The sequence below is a fragment of the Delphinus delphis genome, chromosome 3 (genome assembly GCF_949987515.2).
Source record: "Delphinus delphis chromosome 3, mDelDel1.2, whole genome shotgun sequence".
NCBI classification, from domain to species: Eukaryota; Metazoa; Chordata; class Mammalia; order Artiodactyla; family Delphinidae; genus Delphinus; species Delphinus delphis.
This window is the reverse complement of record NC_082685.1, coordinates 163653752-163674408: the sequence shown is the minus strand read 5'-3', so window position 1 is coordinate 163674408 and position 20657 is coordinate 163653752. Positions and strand designations below refer to the sequence as shown.

General features: G+C 43.8%; 1 protein-coding gene across 3 annotated transcripts in view; it reads right to left on the bottom strand.

Annotated features, from left to right (window-relative positions):
- Window positions 1–20657, bottom strand: part of CTNND2 (catenin delta 2) — a 937337-nt gene that overhangs the window by 96200 nt on the left and 820480 nt on the right. For 2 of the 3 annotated variants that reach the window (XM_060009660.2, XM_060009662.1), the window contains 2 exons: window positions 10999–11073; window positions 9800–9950 (listed from right to left, as the gene is read on the bottom strand). In XM_060009660.2, coding sequence (XP_059865643.1) covers window positions 9800–9950; window positions 10999–11073 — 226 coding nt within the window. The remainder of the gene's footprint in view (window positions 1–9799; window positions 9951–10998; window positions 11074–20657) is intronic. The other variant, XM_060009661.2, reaches the window with a different exon arrangement.

The window sequence follows — 20657 nt, the reverse complement described above, 5'->3', positions numbered from 1 at the left end:
GGTTTGCTCAGAGACAGTACATTTTCATGAGCTTTCTTGGTTATAAGAGAAGAAATCTCTAAATTTCAAATAAGTGTCTTGAAAGAACTTTTTGGGACATTTTGAGGAGGAGCTGTTGGGAACTGCCTGATTCTTTGCCTCTCTTCTCCTCTTTGACCTCAGTCTGGCAGGATGAACAGATGGGCTGTCTCTTCTCAGCATCTCAGCGAGCTTGCTTCTTCTCAAGGAGCAAAATCTGCTTTTGTGCCATCTCACAGACCAGCATCCTAGCTCCTGGCCTCAGCTGCCCAGATGCTAGGGGAGCTGCCCTGCCAATCTTCCATCACCTCCTGGGTCCCCGGCCTCTTCTGGGGCTTGCTGTGTCCTTCGTCCTGGGATGGCTGCCTCACCTCTCTACAGTGTCTGCCTTCTCTTCGTCTTACTGCCTTATGTGTCCTCCAGGTCAGATCCACTGGACCACTCAATTGACGGCACCAGCCTATACATGTTTTTTTTTTTTTTTTTTAGCGGAACCCCCAATTACATCTACCCTTGCCTGCTCTGCAATTCCTCAAGATCCAGCATAATAAATACAATCAAGCATAAGGCAGAATGGCTAAAAAAGTATTCATTTTAAAACTTTTAAACTACTTTCTAATCCATTATTTTTAGTATTAGAAAGTAAAAAATAACAATTAATTTCCACACGATTAAATGTTTTTCCCCCCTTTTGGCAAGGGGAAGAACTAGCAGTTAACATGGAGAAGGAATATAACTTAAAAACATTATTCTGGGGCTTCCCTGGTGGCACAGTGGTTGAGTCCGCCTGCCGATGCAGGGGACACGGGTTTGTGCCCCGGTCCGGGAGGATCCCACATGCCGCAGAGCGGCTGGGCCCGTGAGCCATGGCCGCTGAGCCTGCGCGTCCGGAGCCTGTGCTCCGCAACGGGAGAGGCCACAACAGTGAGAGGCCCGCGTACCGCAAAAACAAACAAAAAAACCATTATTCTGCTAAAATCCTCTTTTTTACTTTCGATTCTCAAGAGTGGGGGTATTTTGGAGAGCCATTTCATTTCTTATGCATTCTCTTCTCTAAAGCTTTTCTTCTGAAACTGTTTGACTAGGCATTAAAATAAATACCGAAATGGTCCAAATAAAGTTAGGTGTTTTTCTCCCTCTTTTCTTACAGTGGAGGTTCTGAAATCTGCATCAACTGGAAATTTCAGTTGACTCAGTTTTGCCTTTTCCCCACATCGAGTATTTCCAAGGGGCCAATCATTAAGTCTTGTTTAATAAAATCATTATTGGCCCTTCAATTTATTTACAACTTCCCCTTCCAAGGAATTCTTATCTGCCAGACCCAGCTGCCAAAATTCCCCAACAGGTGTCTGAAGTTCATTAACAAAGAACCCATGTCTTTGCTGGAAAGGAGGGCAGCATTCATGAGATTAGGTTCTCGGGTTTGGGAGATGAGAGCTCTAACACAGGCACCTAATCTGAAGATACCAAGTTCTGGCCAAAGCACACAGCTCTCTGGCTGCCTAGAATTTGGCTCGTGAAATCAAGTTATTAAAGCGAGTCAGCAAAGAATGTTCTGAAAAACCACCTTGTCTGGGAAACCGGGCTTCTTTTTAAAATACTAATTGAAATTACATGTGTTTTAATTAAAACAACATCTGCCAGGGTCTGAAGAAACATGTTTTGAAATGCAGAGAAGGTATGTCTCTAAAAATGTCTTCAAACCTACTTAATAAAGTAAAGCTCAGACATTCCCAGGAATAAAAATATTACTTTGCCTCCCAGGTTGCACTGAGGTTTCCAGAACCTCAAGTCTTTCCCTGGGCACAGGTGGGATTCCCTAGGGTCAGGAACACAGATAAAGAAAGTGCCCATGTGTGATGAGTGGCCTGTGAAAAGTCTGCCCTCCAGAATGGGGTGCCCACATCCCAGCGGGTTCTGCTACACGGAAGCCACTGGCATGAGATGAGAAGGTAATAAAACACACACACGTGTGTATTTTAACTGATGGTAGTGCCATACATTTTAAGAGCCCTAGGAGACACTGTGATGCAGTGATATTCTGAATACTCAGAGGATGGTTACCAGGAGGTCATTTCATTCCTAGGCCAAAGAATGGAGACAAACGTTGAGAAATGATCTCCTGAGTAACGTCTGGAATGCTGCTTCATGGAGACTGAGACACGGGCGTAGGTGTCCGTTTATTCCCCGAGAGAACATGCTCTCATGATTCGAGACCTGGGTAAAATAGACCCCAAAGTCTGGATGAAGATCAGGGCTGCCAGGTGTAGAATTCCATGGATACACATCTCAAAATTTCAGCTGTGAGATGACTAAACAAAAGAGAATGTTTACAAAGCTACACACATTTAGGAGAGTGTGGATACAGTGAAGGTTCCCCCCGTTTTCCCCCTCCAGTTCTGCAAAGGAAAACACATTTCTCACCAAGTAAAGATCTGGCACAGGGGCAGGGGCTGTCAGGGGAGGGGTGGTTAACATTCCATCAACGTTACCTTCTCCTTTATTCCGTCTTTATTTTCACTTAAATATAGAACGTTTTTATGTAATCCTTTAAATAAAAGCAACCACTGTCGTAAAGAATCATTACAGTGGTCAGCTAAAATCTTTTATTTGAATATTTAAAATAGATTGTGGCAAGAAAAAAGGCTAGGGAGGGAATGTCCCTTGTGTCAGCCCCACTGCCCCCTCCTTCCCAGAATGAATGAAAGGGACGATCTGAAAACCATGAGACAAGTAGCAATGGGCTTGTTGCTTAAATCATAATTAACTCCCGGGCAAGAAACTGCCCTTCTTTTGTTCATGATTTCGTGAGTGTGGAAAAGTGTGAGACATGCACTGCTAGGTGCCCCTGGAGATTTGGGGCTCCTTCTCTTGTGTCTCTTTTGGGGGACAGCTGTGCTTAGGAGCCAGCAGGCTCCCCTGGGAAACGGCCCTCCCTGATGCCAGAGTGTCTGGATTCTGTCTGGTGCTGTCTGGTGCTTTGAGGCTGGATTGGGTTGAGAGGGTGTTGCCTGAATAGAAGAAGCCCAGAGAGTCGACAACGTGAAAAGAAGGTCAGCCCAATGCGAAGAATGGGTCATATCATATGAATGTATGGAGGCAGCATTCTACAATTCCAAACGTGGTGACCTGGCCTCCAGATGATAACAGAGTGCAGGGAAAGGGTCACACAGGGTAGAGAGGACATGGCTAAAGGACTGAGATGAGCTTGGGAAGGAAGGGCCAGGTTCACAAAGCAGTGGAAGGTCCTTCTCTTGAGTCCGGGGAGGGGAGTGAGGCAGCCGGGAGGACGCTTCCAGCACCCCAGCCCTGGCTTGCCTGCCGGAAAATGTGGCATGTAGCCACCACCCAGGGAAGTGAAGGGAGGGTGCCCTGTGAGCTCTGCCAATGCCACCCGCAGGGGTGCAGTGGCTCTGCCAATCTCTGATAGCTATCTGGGCATACGCAGAGAGTGTTACTAATTCCTGCCCAATCCCAAACCTCTTCCAAAGTGGCAGCAGAATGAGTTTGACTAGAGTCCAGGATTTCAGGCAGCAACCGAGCTGTCTTTCTTTTCTCTCTTCACTGGATGCTGTGGAAAGAGGCTGAAATAGACCTCCCCTCTACCCCTCCTTCTCTCTTTGTGGGATTCCCCAAACCTCCTCTAGATCTGTTCTCCAGAATAAAAAACCCGTGTTATTCTCCCATCAGAGAATTGGTTCAGCAAATATGTACTGAGCATAGCAAAGGGCTAGGCATGGTAGGACATACAAATAAATATGGAACCTGATTCCTGCTTCTTATTTCATTGGGGGGAAATGCAATGCATACACACAAAAAGAGACAACACAAAAATAAAATTAAATAATGGAAATCCAAGGTAAATTAAAAGTTTTTTATCAAGTAGGTATTACCCACCTCCTTTCTGTGTTCAAGGAGCAGTGTTCATCAGGAAGGCCACCTAGAGCTGGGCTCTGAGTGATGGCTGGGGGGTGAGTAAATGCACAGAGATGAAAGACCATGCCAGGGAGGGATACAGCTTGGGTACAGGTTTGTGAGTGGGGATGATGGTACAAAAACCGGTCTGGCTGAATAATTCATCAAAAAGAGTGGTTAGGGATAAGAGGCCATTTGGTAACACCACCCAGTACTTCTCCTGTCCAGTGTTCCTAGGTGTTTGAAGTTTTTTATTTTGTTAGTTTTGTTTGTTTGCTTGTTGGCAGAGAGGATAGGGAATCCGGAAAAGAAATACCTGCCATCTTCATCAGGAACTGTCAATGTGCTGAAATGGATGGTATTTTGGTAAACTTATTAGAACAAGACAGTGTTGTTTGTTCTTTTCTCTGAAGCTAATCATTACCATTCAAAAAAAAACCTCTTGGGCTTCCCTCGTGGCTCAGTGGTTGAGAGTCCGCCTGCCGATGCAGGGGACACGGGTTCGTGCCCCGGCCTGGGAAGATCCTACATGCTGCGGAGTGGCTAGGCCCGTGAGCCATGGCCACTGAGCCTGTGTGTCTGGAGCCTGTGCTCCACAACGGGAGAGGCCACAACACTGAGAGGCCGGTGTACCACAAAAAAAAAAAAACTCTTTCTGAATGATGAAATAACACTTTATACTGAAGGATAATTAACATTTTTGGAAGGCTGCAAAGAAATGGATGGATGTGCATTCACCTGGACCACTGCATGACGTCATTTGGAAGCACACAAATATCTACCTGTAGCCTACTTATCACCTGATGGCAGAGACATACACAGAACCATGGAAACAGCCCAAATGGAAAGACAAGGAGAGGCAGAGTATGTGATACTACTTTAGTGCTACTATCTTAAAAAAAAATTTTTTTTGGAACAAATCAAAGAGGAAATCAAAAAATATCTTGAGATAAATGAAAACAAAAGCACAACGATCCAAAACCTATGGGATGCAGCAAAAGCAGTTCTAAGAGGGAAGTTCATAGCAATACAACCTTACCTCAGGAAACAAGAAAAATCACAAATAAACAACCTAACCTTACACCTAAAGCAACTAGAGAAAGAAGAACAAACAAAACCCAAAACTAGTGAAGGAAAGAAATCATAAAAATCAGAGCAGAAATAAATGGCATAGAGATCAAGAAAACAATAGAAAAGATCAATGAAACTAAAACCTGGATCTTTGAAAAAATAAACAAAATTGATAAACCTTTAGTGAGACTCATCAAGAAAAAAAGGGAGAGGACTCAAATCAATAAAATTAGAAATGAAAAAGGAGAAGTTACAATGGACACCACAGAAATACAAAGGATCACAAGAGACTACTACAAGCAACTATACATCAATAAAATGGACAATCTCGAAGAAATGGAAAAATTCTTAGAAAGGCACAATCTCCCAAGAATGAACCAGGAAGAAATAGAAAATATGAACAGACCATCACAAAGACTGAAATTGAAACTGTGATTAAAAAACTCCCAACAAACAAAAGTCCAGGACCAGACGGTTTCACAGGTGAATTCTATCAAACATTTAGAGAAGAGCTAACACCTATCCTTCTGAAACTATTCCAAAAAATTGCAGAGGAAGGAATACTCCCAAACTCATTCTATGAGGCCACCATCACCCTGATACCAAAACCAGACAAAGATACCACAAAGAAAGAAAATTACAGGCCAATATCACTGATGAACATAGATGCAAAAATCTTCAAAAAAATACTAGCAATCCAAATCCAACAATACATTAAAAGGGTCATATACCATGATCAAGTTAGATCATGTGTGCTACTACCTGAACCTCATTAGAGCTGATGGGGTGGACTGATTGTTGTTCAATAGCTTATTTGGACTTTTCCTTATCATGGAGTCCAAGGAAGATGAACCCTTCCTTAACCAGAGTTGTGGTAGCTGCCCCCTCCAATTAAAAGAATGATCTAAAGAAGAGATGTAATTTAAACTGGACCCCAGTGATTGAAAACAACTGGATTCCTTCTGAAATTCTGAGTGTCTCCATACATCTAGTAAACTTTAGTAGGAAAATGAACTGGCTTTTGGATGATTTTCTATATTAATATAAAATTCTTTTCTTTAGTTAATGTTTTATTTCATTTACTTACTTAATGTTTTGCTGATGTGGAGTTCATTATAAGATAAAGGCCAGACAGGAAAAAATTCAGTTATTCATTCAGCAAATACTGATGAATCCCTGGTATGGGTCAGGCATTGTTCTAGGTACACGAGCTATATCAGTAAACACACAAGGTGGAACTTCCTGCTCTTAATGGGTTTACATTCTAGTGTGGAGAGATGGACAAGAAATAAGATAAATAAATATGTTATATATTAGAGGGTGATTAGTACTGTGAAGATCAGTAAAGCAGAAAAGGGGATAGAATTTTAAGAATGGGCACCAGAAAAGGTTGTATTGGGAAAGTAACACTTGAGTAAAGACCTGAGGGGGTGAGGATTGACCACATGGACATCTGCAGGAAGAGGAGTGCAGGCAGAGGAAATTGCATGTTCAAGGGCCCTGAGGCAGGCTTTTGGCTCAGGTCATAAAGGAACTGCAGTGAAGCAGTGGCCACAGAAAGGTTAATGCCTGTGAGGAAGAAGTTGAGGCTGGAGAGGGAACAGAGAACTGGATTGTATAGAGCCGTGTCTGCCTTGCAAAGACTTAACTTTACACTGAAAGAAATGAGGAGCTGATGGAAGGTTTTAAGTGGAGAAAAGACATGCTGTGAGGTTTTGATAGGACCACTCTGGCTGCTCCTTTGAGAGTAGATGGTAGGGGGTGAGGGTAGAAGCAGAGAGTTCTCAACCACTGCGCCACCAGGAAAGTGGCCATGGTAATAACGCAGGTGAGAGAGGATGGGATCTGGGGGGACAAGGCAATGAAGGTGAGAAGGGTCAGGTTATGGGAAAATTCAGAAGCAAGACCAGATTTGTTGATGGAATGGATATGAGAGTAAAGAATCAAAGGGGACAGCAAGGTGCTTATCCTGGACCACTGCAGGGACAGGTTGCCATGTGGAAGCCTGCAGGATTGGTTTTGGAGGAAAAGACAAGGAACTCAGGTCTGGAGGTGTTTTACTTGAGATGCCTGTCAGATATCCGGTGCAGGTGGTGGACAGACTATTGGATACAGAGATGTGAGATTCATACCAGAAATATCTATCTGGGAGTTTTCAGAATATAAATGATCTTTAACACCAGGAAACCATCGAGGTCACCAAAGCTTTGATTGAGAGTTGATAGAAAAGTCCAACTTTAATTTTGTCTTTGTTCTTGGTTCAAAGTTGTTGCAGCTTTTTTTTCAGTATATAAAGTTCTGTAGAGCATTTTCTTATAAAGAACCACTACTTTGATACAATATTTAAAGCAAAAGAGTTAGCAAAGGTCACATTTCCTTTCTCCTAGATAGAATAGAAGAGTGTTTTTTGGTTCAATTCTGCTTTTCTTACTCAAGAAAAAAGTTACTGACTCCATAAAGCTGAGATATTTTCACTCCTATTTTTAAACATTTGGTTCCCTTTCCTGTCTGGTGACATTTGATAGTAAAGGCTTAATTTAACATGGGCAATATGGACTTCCAAATGTTCCTGCCTCAGAGACAGTTCTAGATAACTGGCTTCTCGGAAAGAAGAGACGCCTTGAGGCTAGAAAACCAATCAATAGTTCCCTATTTTGTTATATTTTAATCCACCAAAAGAAATAAAACACCCAAATGCACAACACCTAGTAGTTCGTACCCAAGCAGTAGACTGATTAGCTATTGATTTTCCCTGCATTTTATAGAGGAGCTCCAGGATTTGATTACAAGCCCCAGCGCTGTCCTGTCTAAAACACCTATGCAAGGAAAAGGAAAGTGGATATGGAGAGGGCTAAGAGTGTAGTTTAAATATGTAACATCCACCACCACCATTTAAATTAAATTCAAACCAAGTGTAATTATAAAATTGTGAGTTTATGTCATGCCTTATGATGTACTTCAAGCATAACAAATAATTGCATTTATTAGACGCAGATTTGAAATCTGGTCCCTGTGAATAAATAAATGGCTTGGAGACCTGCAAATCCTTTGGTATTTATAGGAGGCTATGATGGGTATTGCGAAATGGCAGGAGAAAAGTGGCTGGTTCCTAGGTCATGAAGGGCTTGGTACGCCACGTTCAGGAATTTGGATAGTGGAGGTAGACTGTTGTATCTATGCATACTTTGGATGAGACTCGGACCCACGCCTGGTACTCCAACTGCCCCAGGAATGGAATCTTCCCCCTTTGCCCGCTCTCACCTGCTTTTCCCAAATCCCCCAGAAGCTGCATAACCGGAACCTTTGCCACGATGGGTGGTCCAGCTCCCTGCTGCCTGACCTCTGCGGCTACCTGCTACCTGTGGGCAAGCTTCATGCTGCACTGATCAACTACCACACCAGAGTCATATCTTCGACCCCAGGAGGACAGTGGTATCTGCGGAGGCTGTGCCTCTCCCCGGGCAGGTCCCTGTGGTTCGACCTTGGCCTGGGTGGGCATCCTCCCAGTTACAGAGGGAGGAACCAGAAGGTCTCTCCAGCCTGGGCTCCCACCACTCACTCTGTACCAGGCACACCAGGCCCTGCAACGGCCTTAAACCCCACCGCCTGCTTCCAGATTCCCTTCTGGGAGGCTGTCTGCAGAGGCTCCTCCTTCAGTTAGGTGCTCTTCACCCCAGAGAGCCACAGGGCCCTGTTTCACCTCCCTCAGGCTTCTGCTCAAATGTTACCTTCCCAACATCTCCTATTTTGACTTTGACCTCTCATTTAAAATCACAACCCCTTACGCTAAGTGCAAGAAGCCAGACACAAAAGCTCACGTCTTGTGTGATTCCATTTATAGGAAATATCCAGAATAGGAAAATCCACAGAAAGCAGACTGGTGGCTGCCTGAGCTGGGAGGAAGGGGAATTGGGGGATGACCACCTAATGGGTACAGGGCTTTCCTTAGGGTCATGGAAATATTTTGGACCTTGACATAGGTGCTGGCTGTACGACATCGCCAAAATGCTAAATGGTACATTTTAAAGTGGTTAATTTCACGTTATGTAAATTTCACTTCACTGGAAAAAAAATCGCAACCTCGCCAATTACATTGTGCCTGACCCAGCTCCATTTTCCCCCATAGAAAGTTTCTACCGCGTTGTGGGATTCACGTGTGTATTTTGTTGGCTGTACATCTCCCCTCTTCAGAATGTAAACTCCACCAGGGCAAGGCTTCCTGGCTGCTTTGATATCATCTCCGGGCCTAGAACAGGCCTGGAACAAAGTAGGTCATGGACAAAAATTTGTTGAATAAATAGGTGAATGTATGCCTCTTTAATGCTTCATTAATAAAAGAGCCGCCCTATTTCTTGAACACCAAACTAAAGGGAGATGATTCTTTAAAAATAGGATTAAAGAGCCAGTATAGTCTAATCCAAAGTAAATTTTAACATAGCAAGAGGAAGAAAAGTGGCCTGTATCCCATTAGAATTCCAGTTCACAATGTGGGAAGCAAACAAACAGCCTGACAGGGATTTAGAGGATCAGGACGATGGTATCCGGTGCTGAGTACTGCGGTCATTTTTAATTTGCAAGATTAGAAATGTCACCAAACATCGCATTTTCCTCTAAATTCTAAAAGATAAATTAGTGCACTGATTTCCACTAGAAGGAGAGCCGGAAAAGCAAGGCCTCTAACACATGCTCTGTTTCTGTACACGCATATACGTCCTGCACATGGATTTAACCACGGGAAGTACACTGTACTTCAATTAAAAAAAAATGCAGACACTGTAAATCGGAGGGAACATACCAATGAGCTCCTTATTCCTGACGTCCAAGGCCATGTTCCGGAGTGCCGTGGCCACTGCACACACCACTCGGTCATTGTCTATCCGCAGCAGCTCCACAAGGATGGGCAGGCCTTTCTCTTTCCGGACAGCAGCTCGGATATATACCGACCACTGCAAATGAGGGGAAGCAAAGACATTAGGAGCTGGGGTGGAACCCCTACAAGCAAACAGCACGTGTGGGTTTTCACACTGCCGTCTACAGGTGCCAAAAAGGTTGGATGATCAAGATCTCATTGTGGAATGGGTTGAGTGTGTTAGACATGTATTTACACATTTTAACATTTTAACTTTATTTTTGCCTCCAACATAGGATAAAGGTTTCAGCTTTAATCAGTTAACCACTCTTCATTTCGCCGGTGCCAGCTTTCTCAGCCCCTGAGTTAGGAAGCCATTTGTGTGGTGTCTATACTTGGTACTTTAAGATATGGAGGTCTGGGACAGGAAGGGCTGGCTATTGACATTAAGAGGAATAAAAAAAAAATCCTGGGAAGAGTAGAAAACGATAAAAGGTAGAGTACAGGTGACTTTTTAAAAAGGAGACTTGAATTTGGAGGTGGGGCAGAGAGATAAGTTACAGAAAGTACTGTCAATTAAGTTGTTGGCTGAATAATTAGGAGGAAGTAAGTTAGAAAATGGTAGGGGTGAGGAGAGGTAAATATGACATCGAAGATGGAGGGTAAAAATTGTAAAATTAAAAAAATCGCAATATATAATATTATACCTAGGGCCATATTTCAATGTCTAATTTATAAAGTAAGCATACAATTTGTTTTGGGTTGGCAGTCGTTGGCCTTAGTGGAACACACCTAAGGCTCTTTATAGAAATGTACTTGCAGTATCAGGACCATAAAGTATTCAGATTCATTTAACGGAATACAGGTAGGCTCAGGTTTTCCAGACATTTGCATATGCACACTTTATACTCCTGGACAGTGTTCCAGAGAAGAGCATGCACCATAAAAATCAACCAATATAAGGGTTTACTCTGTTGCAATTTCAGTTATGATCTAAGAGAATTAAATTCATAACATGAGGTTCTGGATTCTGTGGCAGAGTCCTCCTGGGGACCAGCAAAGGTGGACAAAACTCCCACCCCTCCCCACCAGGTCCCTCCACCCCCTTTCCCCTTTGGGGCAGGCACCCCAGAGCTGGCTCTCACCTGTGGCAGGCAGGGAGCCCCCTCTGGCAGTGAACGTAGGGCATATGCCATGCCTGCCACATCCTCAGCCCAGCCCTGCATGAAATATGAGATTAAAAAAACACACAACTTCATCCCGTCCTACGTTAGAGAAGTCACATTCACATAGTTTCTTATCACCATCAACTCAGACCGAGTGCTTTTCTCCTGCCCCTACTCTGTGCCTGAAGCTCTATGAAGCCTGAGGGGGTGGGGACGCTCATGGAACTCGTGAGAGCATCTCTTGATTGCAATTAACTGTTTCATAGACCCAACCTCAGGGAGCAAAGAAATGGATGGTCAGAAAGTCTTAGACATGGAAAAAGCTTCAGGTTTGGCAGCTTCTTATTGAAATCTGGCTGTGAGGATGGGATTTCCCTTCCAAGGGAAGGCGTTTCACGAAGACGGTTCAAAACCTCCGTCATGTCCGCGGGAAAGGTCATTTGCAATTTGACATACGATGAGACGTGATTTTCATCTACTTCCTCCCCTGCTTGTGAACCTTTTGGTCTCCAGGGCCCAGAAAAGACTAGACACCTGGGCTTCTGCAGCCCATTCATTGTTGGGTTCTTCCTTAAGACTAAGGGGGGAAGCTAATGGAAAAGAAACTAATGGAAGAAAATGGAAATCAGAGCGGGGGGGGCGGTGCCAACATTTTCATACTGTAAGGTAAACATCAACAATATATTTGAACACTGGGGAGATATTCTGGGCCTTTTGAGAGACCAGACGGGATGTTTTGGCAACTCGGGCAGGCTGAAGCATGGGCCCAAAGATGACCTCTTTCCCAGAGCCACCTCTTCCCAGACCCCAGATGCTGGCTTGTGCATTAGTGATCTCTTCTAATCCCCCAAACTCCTGGGAGAGTGACATTACTGTTCTTGTTTTATAGATGAGAAAATCTAGACACAAAGATTTTAAACAACCTGCCCACAGGTGTCACCTGTGCCCTTGGCCCCCAGTCTTCTTCCTCTATCTGCTCTGTGATGCTGACAATACTCTCTCCTCTGCCATTATCTCATTCTCTCTTGCCTATACCTCTGGGCTCAGTCTCCCAGAAACTGCCTTCCCCTCCCTTCCATCCTTCCAAACATTGAGAGGGGAGAACCTGACTATATCTGAAATGAACCAAGAAAGGTAGGCTATAGCTTAACTTTTTCCTCCTTAGAAGTCTAGCTATTATATCCCTTCATGTTGGATGGAAAGATGATTTGGTGTTTGGAAAATAATGAGAGTCCTTCAGCTTTGCTGAAGACTGATTTGAGAGTAACCAAAAATGGCTCTGCATGGCCAAAAATGTGTGTGAGTTGTAGATACATCTTTTTGGTATGAGAAAATGGTCAACAGTGATAGGTTCTAAGTGGAAAGGGAAAATCAGACAATGGGTTTGATCTTATGTTATCAATATACAGAAAACAACCTTTATTTTGAAACTTTTAGTTGTGTGTGTGTTTGTGTGTATATGGAAAATCCCCAGTATTAGCTCAGTATATGACAATTCAGAATGAATTATTTACATTTCATTCAAAAGACGATGCAAGTTTCCAAAGTTTGCTTAACATGCAAGGATAGTGACGCTTTTTAAGCAGCACATGAGCAGTCTTGGAGTAGGTCATGTGTAACCCACATGTGAACCTATGTGTACCCCAACAAGAAGGAGTAAAGACAGCACGGAAGTGGAAAGAGAGAAAGACATGATACAGTACCGGGGAGATGAGGAATATTTCCCAAGTGCACTCAACACAGAAGTGCGAGGCTCACACAGAGTTTTTCCAAAAGAGAAGTGAGTTACCTTGGACAGCACTGCAGCCCCTGGGGTCAGCGGCGTGTATGAGTTGCCAAGAGCTTTTTAATTGAAACAAAAGAAGTATCACTGGCATGAAAATAGATGAACAAAAGAGATAAGTGTACCTTAACTCATTGTGGTTGAGGTGGAAATCTTTGGACAGAACTTGACTTTTTGCAAACAGAAAGAGAGCGTCATGCACTAAGCCCACCAGTGAGGAGGGAAGGGACAAAGCCGGTAGACTAGGATGGCTTTAAGAAGAATGGTCCATGAGCTGAAGAGAGGATCCTTGGTGATTCAAAAGGAGGAGAAGGAAGAGGAGGGGGAGGATGAGAAGGAAGAGATGGAGGAGGAGGAGGAGGAGAAGAGGGGGGGAGGAGGAGAAGAGGGGAGGGGGGAGGAGGAGAAGAGGGGAGGGGGAGGAGGAGAAGGGGGGAGGAGGAGAAGAGGGGAGGGGGAGGAGGAGAAAGGGGGAGGAGGAGAAGAGGGGAGGGGAGGAGAAGAGGGGAGGGGGGAGGAGGAGAAAGGGGGAGGAGGAGAAGAGGGGAGGGGAGGAGAAGAGGGGAGGGGGGAGGAGGAGAAGGGGGAGGGGGGAAGAGGAGAAGAGGGGAGGGGGAGGAGGAGAAGAGGGGAGGGGAGAGGAGGAGAAGAGGGGAGGGGGGAGGAGGAGAAGAGGGGAGGAGGAGAAGAGGGGAGGGGGAGGAGGAGAAGGGGGGAGGAGGAGAAGAGGGGAGGGGGGTGGAGGAGAAGAGGGGAGGGGGCAGGAGGAGAAGAGGGGAGGGGGAGGAGGAGAAGAGGGGAGGGGGAGGAGGAGAAAGGGGGAGGAGGAGAAGAGGGGAGGGGAGGAGAAGAGGGGAGGGGGGAGGAGGAGAAGGGGGAGGGGGGAAGAGGAGAAGAGGGGAGGGGGAGGAGGAGAAGAGGGGAGGGGAGAGGAGGAGAAGAGGGGAGGGGGGAGGAGGAGAAGAGGGGAGGAGGAGAAGAGGGGAGGGGGAGGAGGAGAAGGGGGGAGGAGGAGAAGAGGGGAGGGGGGAGGAGGAGAAGAGGGGAGGGGGGAGGAGGTGAAGAGGGGAGGGGGGAGGAGGAGAAGAGGCGGGGAGGAGGAGAAGAGGGGAGGGAGAGGAGGAGGAGGAAGCTCTGGTCCAGGAGAAAACAGCACAGAAACAGGACCCAAATTGTTCCTGGTGAGATGCTTTCCCAATGAGGACCTCCAGAAAGTTATGATCCCTCAAAATGATCTCAGCTAAGACACACCTAACACTTAGACCTGCACTAACTCATTTAGTGCTCATCTCAACCCTATGCAGTGGGCACTACTGTTATTCACATTAGACAGATGAGAAAAGGTCACACGTTGTAGATGCTCAGCCAGGTCTTGAACCCAGGGAGCAGTGCACCAGAGTTGGTGTGATCGACCACCACTCTCATATGCTTCTCAGAAACACAGGATAAGTTAGACAATCTGCACTTATAGTTGATCTGATCCCTTACAAATTCACCAATTCACTTTGGCATAATAATTCATGTTATTATTTTAGTCTTCCAATAACCCATCTGGCACTCCTCTAAACTCCCAAGTTAAAGAGCCTTCTAGTACTGTCAATGGAGCTACTGGACGTTTCAATCTGTTCTTGAGAACTACCTGCCAGGATTTAGCAAATCTGAGAAAAGAAGTCATGTATAATTGGAACGACAATGAGAAAGGCCTTGTGTCAGGAAAGGATGTCTTCTATTTGCATGTGATGAGACAACAATTTGAAATAATAAATGCTGTTTCTTCTCCTCCTTGCCCATGGCTCTTCCTGGAGAGAGGCTCCACCATGATTTGGTCCAATGAGGTGATGTCAGGATGGGACAGATAACAAAGCAGCAAACAGTGTTTAAGGGTAGAAAGCACAGATGTAGGTGAAAGATGGGATAGACTTGAAAGGGAATGAGAATAGACAGAAAATATTATGACCCCTCCTCAGATCCCACACAGAGCTTCCTAGCAGGGGAGAGAAAGGATCCAGGTTGGGGAGGAAGTGAGAGATGTAAAAGTATCTTTGGGGGCTGCCACCTGATGTGCCCCTGGACAGGTCCTCCTCAGTGTGTGAGAGGCTGGTGATAAAAGCCCTTGGGAGACAGAAGAGCAGAGAGTCGACAGAAGCTCTGCTGCCCTTCCTGGACCTCAGTGCTGGTTGCACAAGACTCAGGAAGTCCCGCCATGAACCATCACGGAGCAGGGGTCGCACAGTAGGAATGGCAACAGGACTTGCTGGGCAGAAGAGGATTCCTGTGGCCCCAGTGTGGCACGGGGTAGCCCCTGAGTGTTTCTGTGGTCTTGAGTGGGTGGGCTGTGTAAGTTAGCCAGGAAAAAAGGCTAAGGATCCAGGGCTGCAGAAGGGTTAGTTGGCCAGGAGGTTGGGATGCATCAGAATGGCAGGCATGGACTGTGCCTGCATCTCCAGGAAGCTGAACAGTGAGGAAGGCAGGTGTGGGCCAAGAGAGCACCTTGGACCAGAGACGGTCCAATCTCCAATTGCCCTGTCCCAGCTGGGAAATCAGTAGGACAAGGAGGCTTGTCCTGGGCAAGAGGCAGCATAGGAGAGAAATGATTCCAGACGGAAATGAATAGCCAATCTCCATCCCCCACAGGGATACGAATGCCTGTAAGACCCCCAAGCTTAGCAGCAACCACAGGGGGGCAGGAGAAGATGAAGGAAGACAAGCATAAATGAGGCCAAGTGTTAAACCTTGAGGGACTGGGAAATAGCTGAATTTGATTGAGTTTGCTAGAAGTGTCTAGATTATGTGACTTTTTTTTCTTTTTTTCTTTTTGCATCAGGCAAAACGAGGGCTCCAGGTGACTTTCGAAAGAGAACATTTCTGGTTGTGGATCTGCGCTCTTTTTCTGCTTCTCGCTAACGGATGATGACCCTAAGAGTAGCCTTGGAAGATCACATCTTTACCACACCTTGAAGGTGGCAGAACAGCTGTCAGCCTGGGTGAAATAATTCATGGAGGGGAGCTTCCCTCCTCACGCACCTTCCCTTACCTGTTTCACCAGAGAAAATAGCTTCTACCTCCTATCTCATTTGAGACCTTGCATATATGGGGGTCTCTTTGTTACAGCAGCTAGAATTTCTCTAACTAATGAGATGTGCTAGTGTGTTAAAATGAACTGTAATCATTGACTCCTAGCCCTAGATTTTAACTAGTGATGTTGGAAGTGGGGTTCCTCATCCCTGACCTCTTCCTTGTAAAACTGACCCCTGGGACACCCTTTTGCCTTGTGTGTGTGTGTGTGTGTGTGTATGTCTGTGCGTATATATATATGTGCGTGTGTGTGTATATATATGTATGTATACACCCTTGTGTATATACTCCTATTATAGCATCTATCATGTTTTTTTCTGGGCTTTTTGTTTACATGTTTATTATCGGTACCTGAGGGAAGTTACAAAGTCACATTCATCTCTTCATGTCAGCTGTCTTCTAATTTCTGGCTCACAGCTGGAGAGTAAAAATGTTTAACTGGTGAAAGAAAATGTCAGGTTGATTTCTAGTACCACGTGTGTATTACTTAAGAACAGCATTCTGCACTGAAAGGCACTAGATAAAAAGGATCAAAGCCATGGCAATTAGCTAGGATCAGCAAATTCCAACCACTTCCACAAAAGTGTAATCAGGGTTTGAAGAGATCGTATATTTCTTTGGGAGTCTCTCCTAAAGCCAGACTCATCCCTCAATTCTGCGTGTGGGAACAGAACTTTTGATGCAGGGCTTATGAATATTTGCTTGCCCTCCGTGCCGGAAGAACACAATACTGAGTGGCATGTCCTGGGCCACCACAGCTCTGATCATGCCGGGACAGTTAAAATGAAGTTTCCACATTAGAATTCCTCTGTGTCCCCACTGCTCAGGTAATTAACCATGCCGGCTTCCAGGGTAGCCCATGTCTTAAACTGGGCTCAGAAAGGATTTCTTTTACAGTTTTACAGCTGCTCTAGGAATCCTGGGAATTTCCTATAGAGACAGGTTGTACCTGCTAGATACCAAACCAAAATCAACTTTATACGTTATTAGGCCCAAGAGGTTTAAAGATGCTGCCTCACTGTCTCCTCACTAATATTATTGCTGGTGAAGAATCAGCTGTCATCCTTACTTTTGTACGGAACATGTCTTTTGTCCTCTAGCTGCTTTTTTTTTTTTTTTTGGCTGTACGCGGGCCTCTCACTGCTGTGGCCTCTCCCGTTGCGGAGCACAGGCTCCGGACGTGCAGACTCAGCGGCCATGGCTCACGGGCCCAGCCGCTCCGCGGCACGTGGGATCTTCCCGGACCGGGGCACGAACCCGTCTCCCCTGCATCGGCAGGCGGACTCTCAACCACTGTACCACCAGGGAAGCCCCTCTGGCTGCTTTTAAGATTTTCTCTTTATTACTGATTTTGAGCCATTTGTTTATGAAGCACCTTGGTATAGTTTCATTATGTTTCTTGGGCTTGGGGTTCCTTGAGCTGCTTGGATATGTGAGTTTGTGGTTTTCATTAAATTTGAAAAATTTGGAACCATTTGGAAGATTTTCAACCATTATTTCTTCAAATATTTTTTTCTGTTTTCTTTCTCCTTTCTCTCTCCTCTCCTCTGGAAATTCTAATGGCACATATATTAGGCCACTTGAGGCTCACTGATGATCTGTAGGGTTTTTTTTAATCTCTCTGCATTTCGCCTTGTATAGTTTCCACTGCCATCTTTAAACTCATTAATCTTTCTTCAGCAATGTCTAACCTGCTGTTAATCCCATTCCATGTGTTTTTTTTTTTTTTCATTTCAGACAGTTTATTTTCAACTCTAGACATTTTATTTGGGCCTTTTATATATTTTCCATGACTCTAATGAACTTTTTGAACACATGTAGTAGAGTTACAATAACTGCTTGCCTGCTATTTTTAACATCTTTGTTGGTTCTGAATTGGTTTTGAATGGTGGATTTTTCTCCTCATTACGAATCGCATTTTCCTGTTTATTTGCTTGTAGGGTTATTTTCAATTGGATGCCAGACATTATTAATTTTAATGCAATGGGTGCTGGATATTTTTGTACTCCTATAGGTATTTTTAAACTTTATTCAAGGATGCAGTTAATTTACTTGGAAACTATTGATTCTTCTGGGTCTTACTTTTAAGATTTGATAGGAAAGACTAGAGCATATTTAGTCCAGGGCTAATTATACCTCAATACTGAGGCAAGACCTGAGAGTATTCTTCCCAGTGATCCATGAATTATGAGGTTTTCCTATCTGGCACTTGGAAATGCACATTATGCCCATTCCTGTGTAAGTGCCAAGTTTCATTCTGTCTAATCATTTCAGAAGGTTGTTTCTTCAGCCTTGGGTATTTCTCTCACATGCACGCACTGGCAGATCTCTGCTGAATATTTGAGGGAGATCCTCTGCATATTTCTAGGGTTCTTTCTATGAGTGGTTTTCTCCTCTTTGGTGCTCTGTCCTATAAGCTCTAGTCACCTTGGTCTCCCTAGATACTCAGTTCCATCTCCTTAGCTCAGAGAGTCTGCTGAGCTCCTCCTGGGTTCCTAATCTTTGTGCTGTGGTCTGGAAACTCTCTCAAGACAGTGAGCTGGGACAATCACAGGGCTCACCTTGTTTATTTCCTGTTTCTCAGAGATCAGTTTCTTCATTGACTAATGCTTAGTGTTTTAACAACCATTGTTTCATATATTTCTCTGGCTTGTTGCTATTGTTGTTGTTATTATTACTACTTAACGGAACTTGGTGCTCCATCTTGGCCTCTTGGGTGGAAGTGGAAATCCCTCAGCTTTAGCTGTTTCTACAGTTTCTGAATGTAATTCTGTAACTTAGCACTTTGCTATTCAATGACAATGATGAAAGTAGAGACAAACTATCCAAAAATGGGCTTACTCTCTAGTCCGTTTGAATGCATGTGGCATTTCTAATACAGGTGCAGCCCTCGGCATCAGTACTACTTACTGGGGTCTTAGAAGTAACCACTAAATATTGTGGGATTAGAACCAATGACCTGGTGGTGACCCTGGCTCCTCTCTATCTCCTCCTGAGGTTGGGCCCATCCTCATTCTGCCTCAGGCTGGGCATCAGGTCCAACTCAATGTGTTGTCTCTAGGAGCCTGCTGATTGGGCTGAGTCCTCAGATAACCTCTGTGTTTATTTTGGCCCTATTTCTAACCCATTAGGCATGATGCTTCATGTCCCATTTTCATCATGATCTTTCACCACCCTGTTTCTTTGCATTTAAACCTTATGCTTTACATCACACTGTTAACTAGGACAAAGACCTTTGTCTTAGATGTTAAACCACGATTTTTACTTTTATTTCTTGCACTCCACTCATCTGCCCTGGTTCACTTTTAATGATACACTAATTGCTAAGCTAAACTAAATTCAATGCCTTCAAAGCATTGCCCCTGTCCTTAGGAACAAGTCTCAAATTTCCCATTTCTCTTATTTTTTATTCATATGTGCCACATGGCCAGAGATTCTGTTTCCTTCTCAGTAAATCTACATTCCTATCATGTTACTTCATTAAATATTAACAGATTAATATCCAAGTATCTCTTTATTCCATCTTACTTTAAACATAAACGGGCAACTAATAGACTCTCTGAGAATAGTCACATTTTAGGGAGAAAACTGACCATACAAAGGTATCTAAAATGTTTGACTTAATAGCAAGTACACATGTATTTCTACAGTTCTAATCCTGAGTTTTCAGAGAGTTCAGTTACAATAAAAATAACCCATAAATGGGAGTTGAAAGAGCATTAATTCACATTTTGGAACTCCTCAAACTACTATAACTGGCTGTTTTAATATTCTGTGACAAACAAAATCGTTTTACTGTAAATGAGAAAAACGTAACCGAAGTCCATGTTAGCTAATAAAATCACTTCACTTTGCTTCTGCCATTACGTTTTTCTGATGCTTGTAAACCAAGTAATGAGTGTTTTAAAGTTTAAAAAGTATTTGGGCCATTATGAAGATCTAGCTTGCTAGTCAATTTGTCACTGAAAAAGAGTGTGCACGATCGTCCCATAAAGAGAAGTTATTGTTTCAGATGATGAGGTCTATAAAAAACTCTCTCCATGCAAAATTCTGGTGTTTTACCTTCATATTTCTGCTTTTGTTTGGGCCATAAACGTTAAGGACACTTAAAAAAACGCCACTAAATTTCAACAGTTGCTATAAAAACACATTCTTAGAACACTAGCTTTTAGATGGTAATGCTGTCTGCATGAAATTTGATGCTGTTTCTGTGTCTTCAGTCAATCTTTTAATTGCTCAGTTTTTGTTTTCTTTTTTACTTAAATCAAGCTTTTTTAAAGTAAGGATTTCTTTGTTTGGTTTTGGTACAATTTATTCTCGATCTTTAAAAAACTGTAACTATTTATCAGTGTTTGCCTTAATGACAATCTTCTCAAATCATTCCTATAGATTATCTATCTTCCCTTCCCACATATTCCCTTGCCATTTAATATGGTACATTAATAAATTATACAAAAGGTGATGATAACATGATTGACCTTTATGCATACTTGTGTATTTGTATTTTGATAAAAAAATTCTTATATAAGTATGTATATTTATAACTATGCACAAATATGTCCTAACGGCCCTTTGCCCTGCCTGAGGACTATTCCATTTGTCTAGAGTTATCAGGGAAGCCAGTGTTTCCTATAAGTAAGGTTGACATCCTTATGTCTACCTTTGAGGTAGACTCAAAATTCTACCTTAACCATTGGGATAAAAGTCTTTTAAAATGCTTTCTGTCTTCTAAAGTTACTAAAGTAACTTTAGTAATAATTAGTAATAATAATCTAAAGTA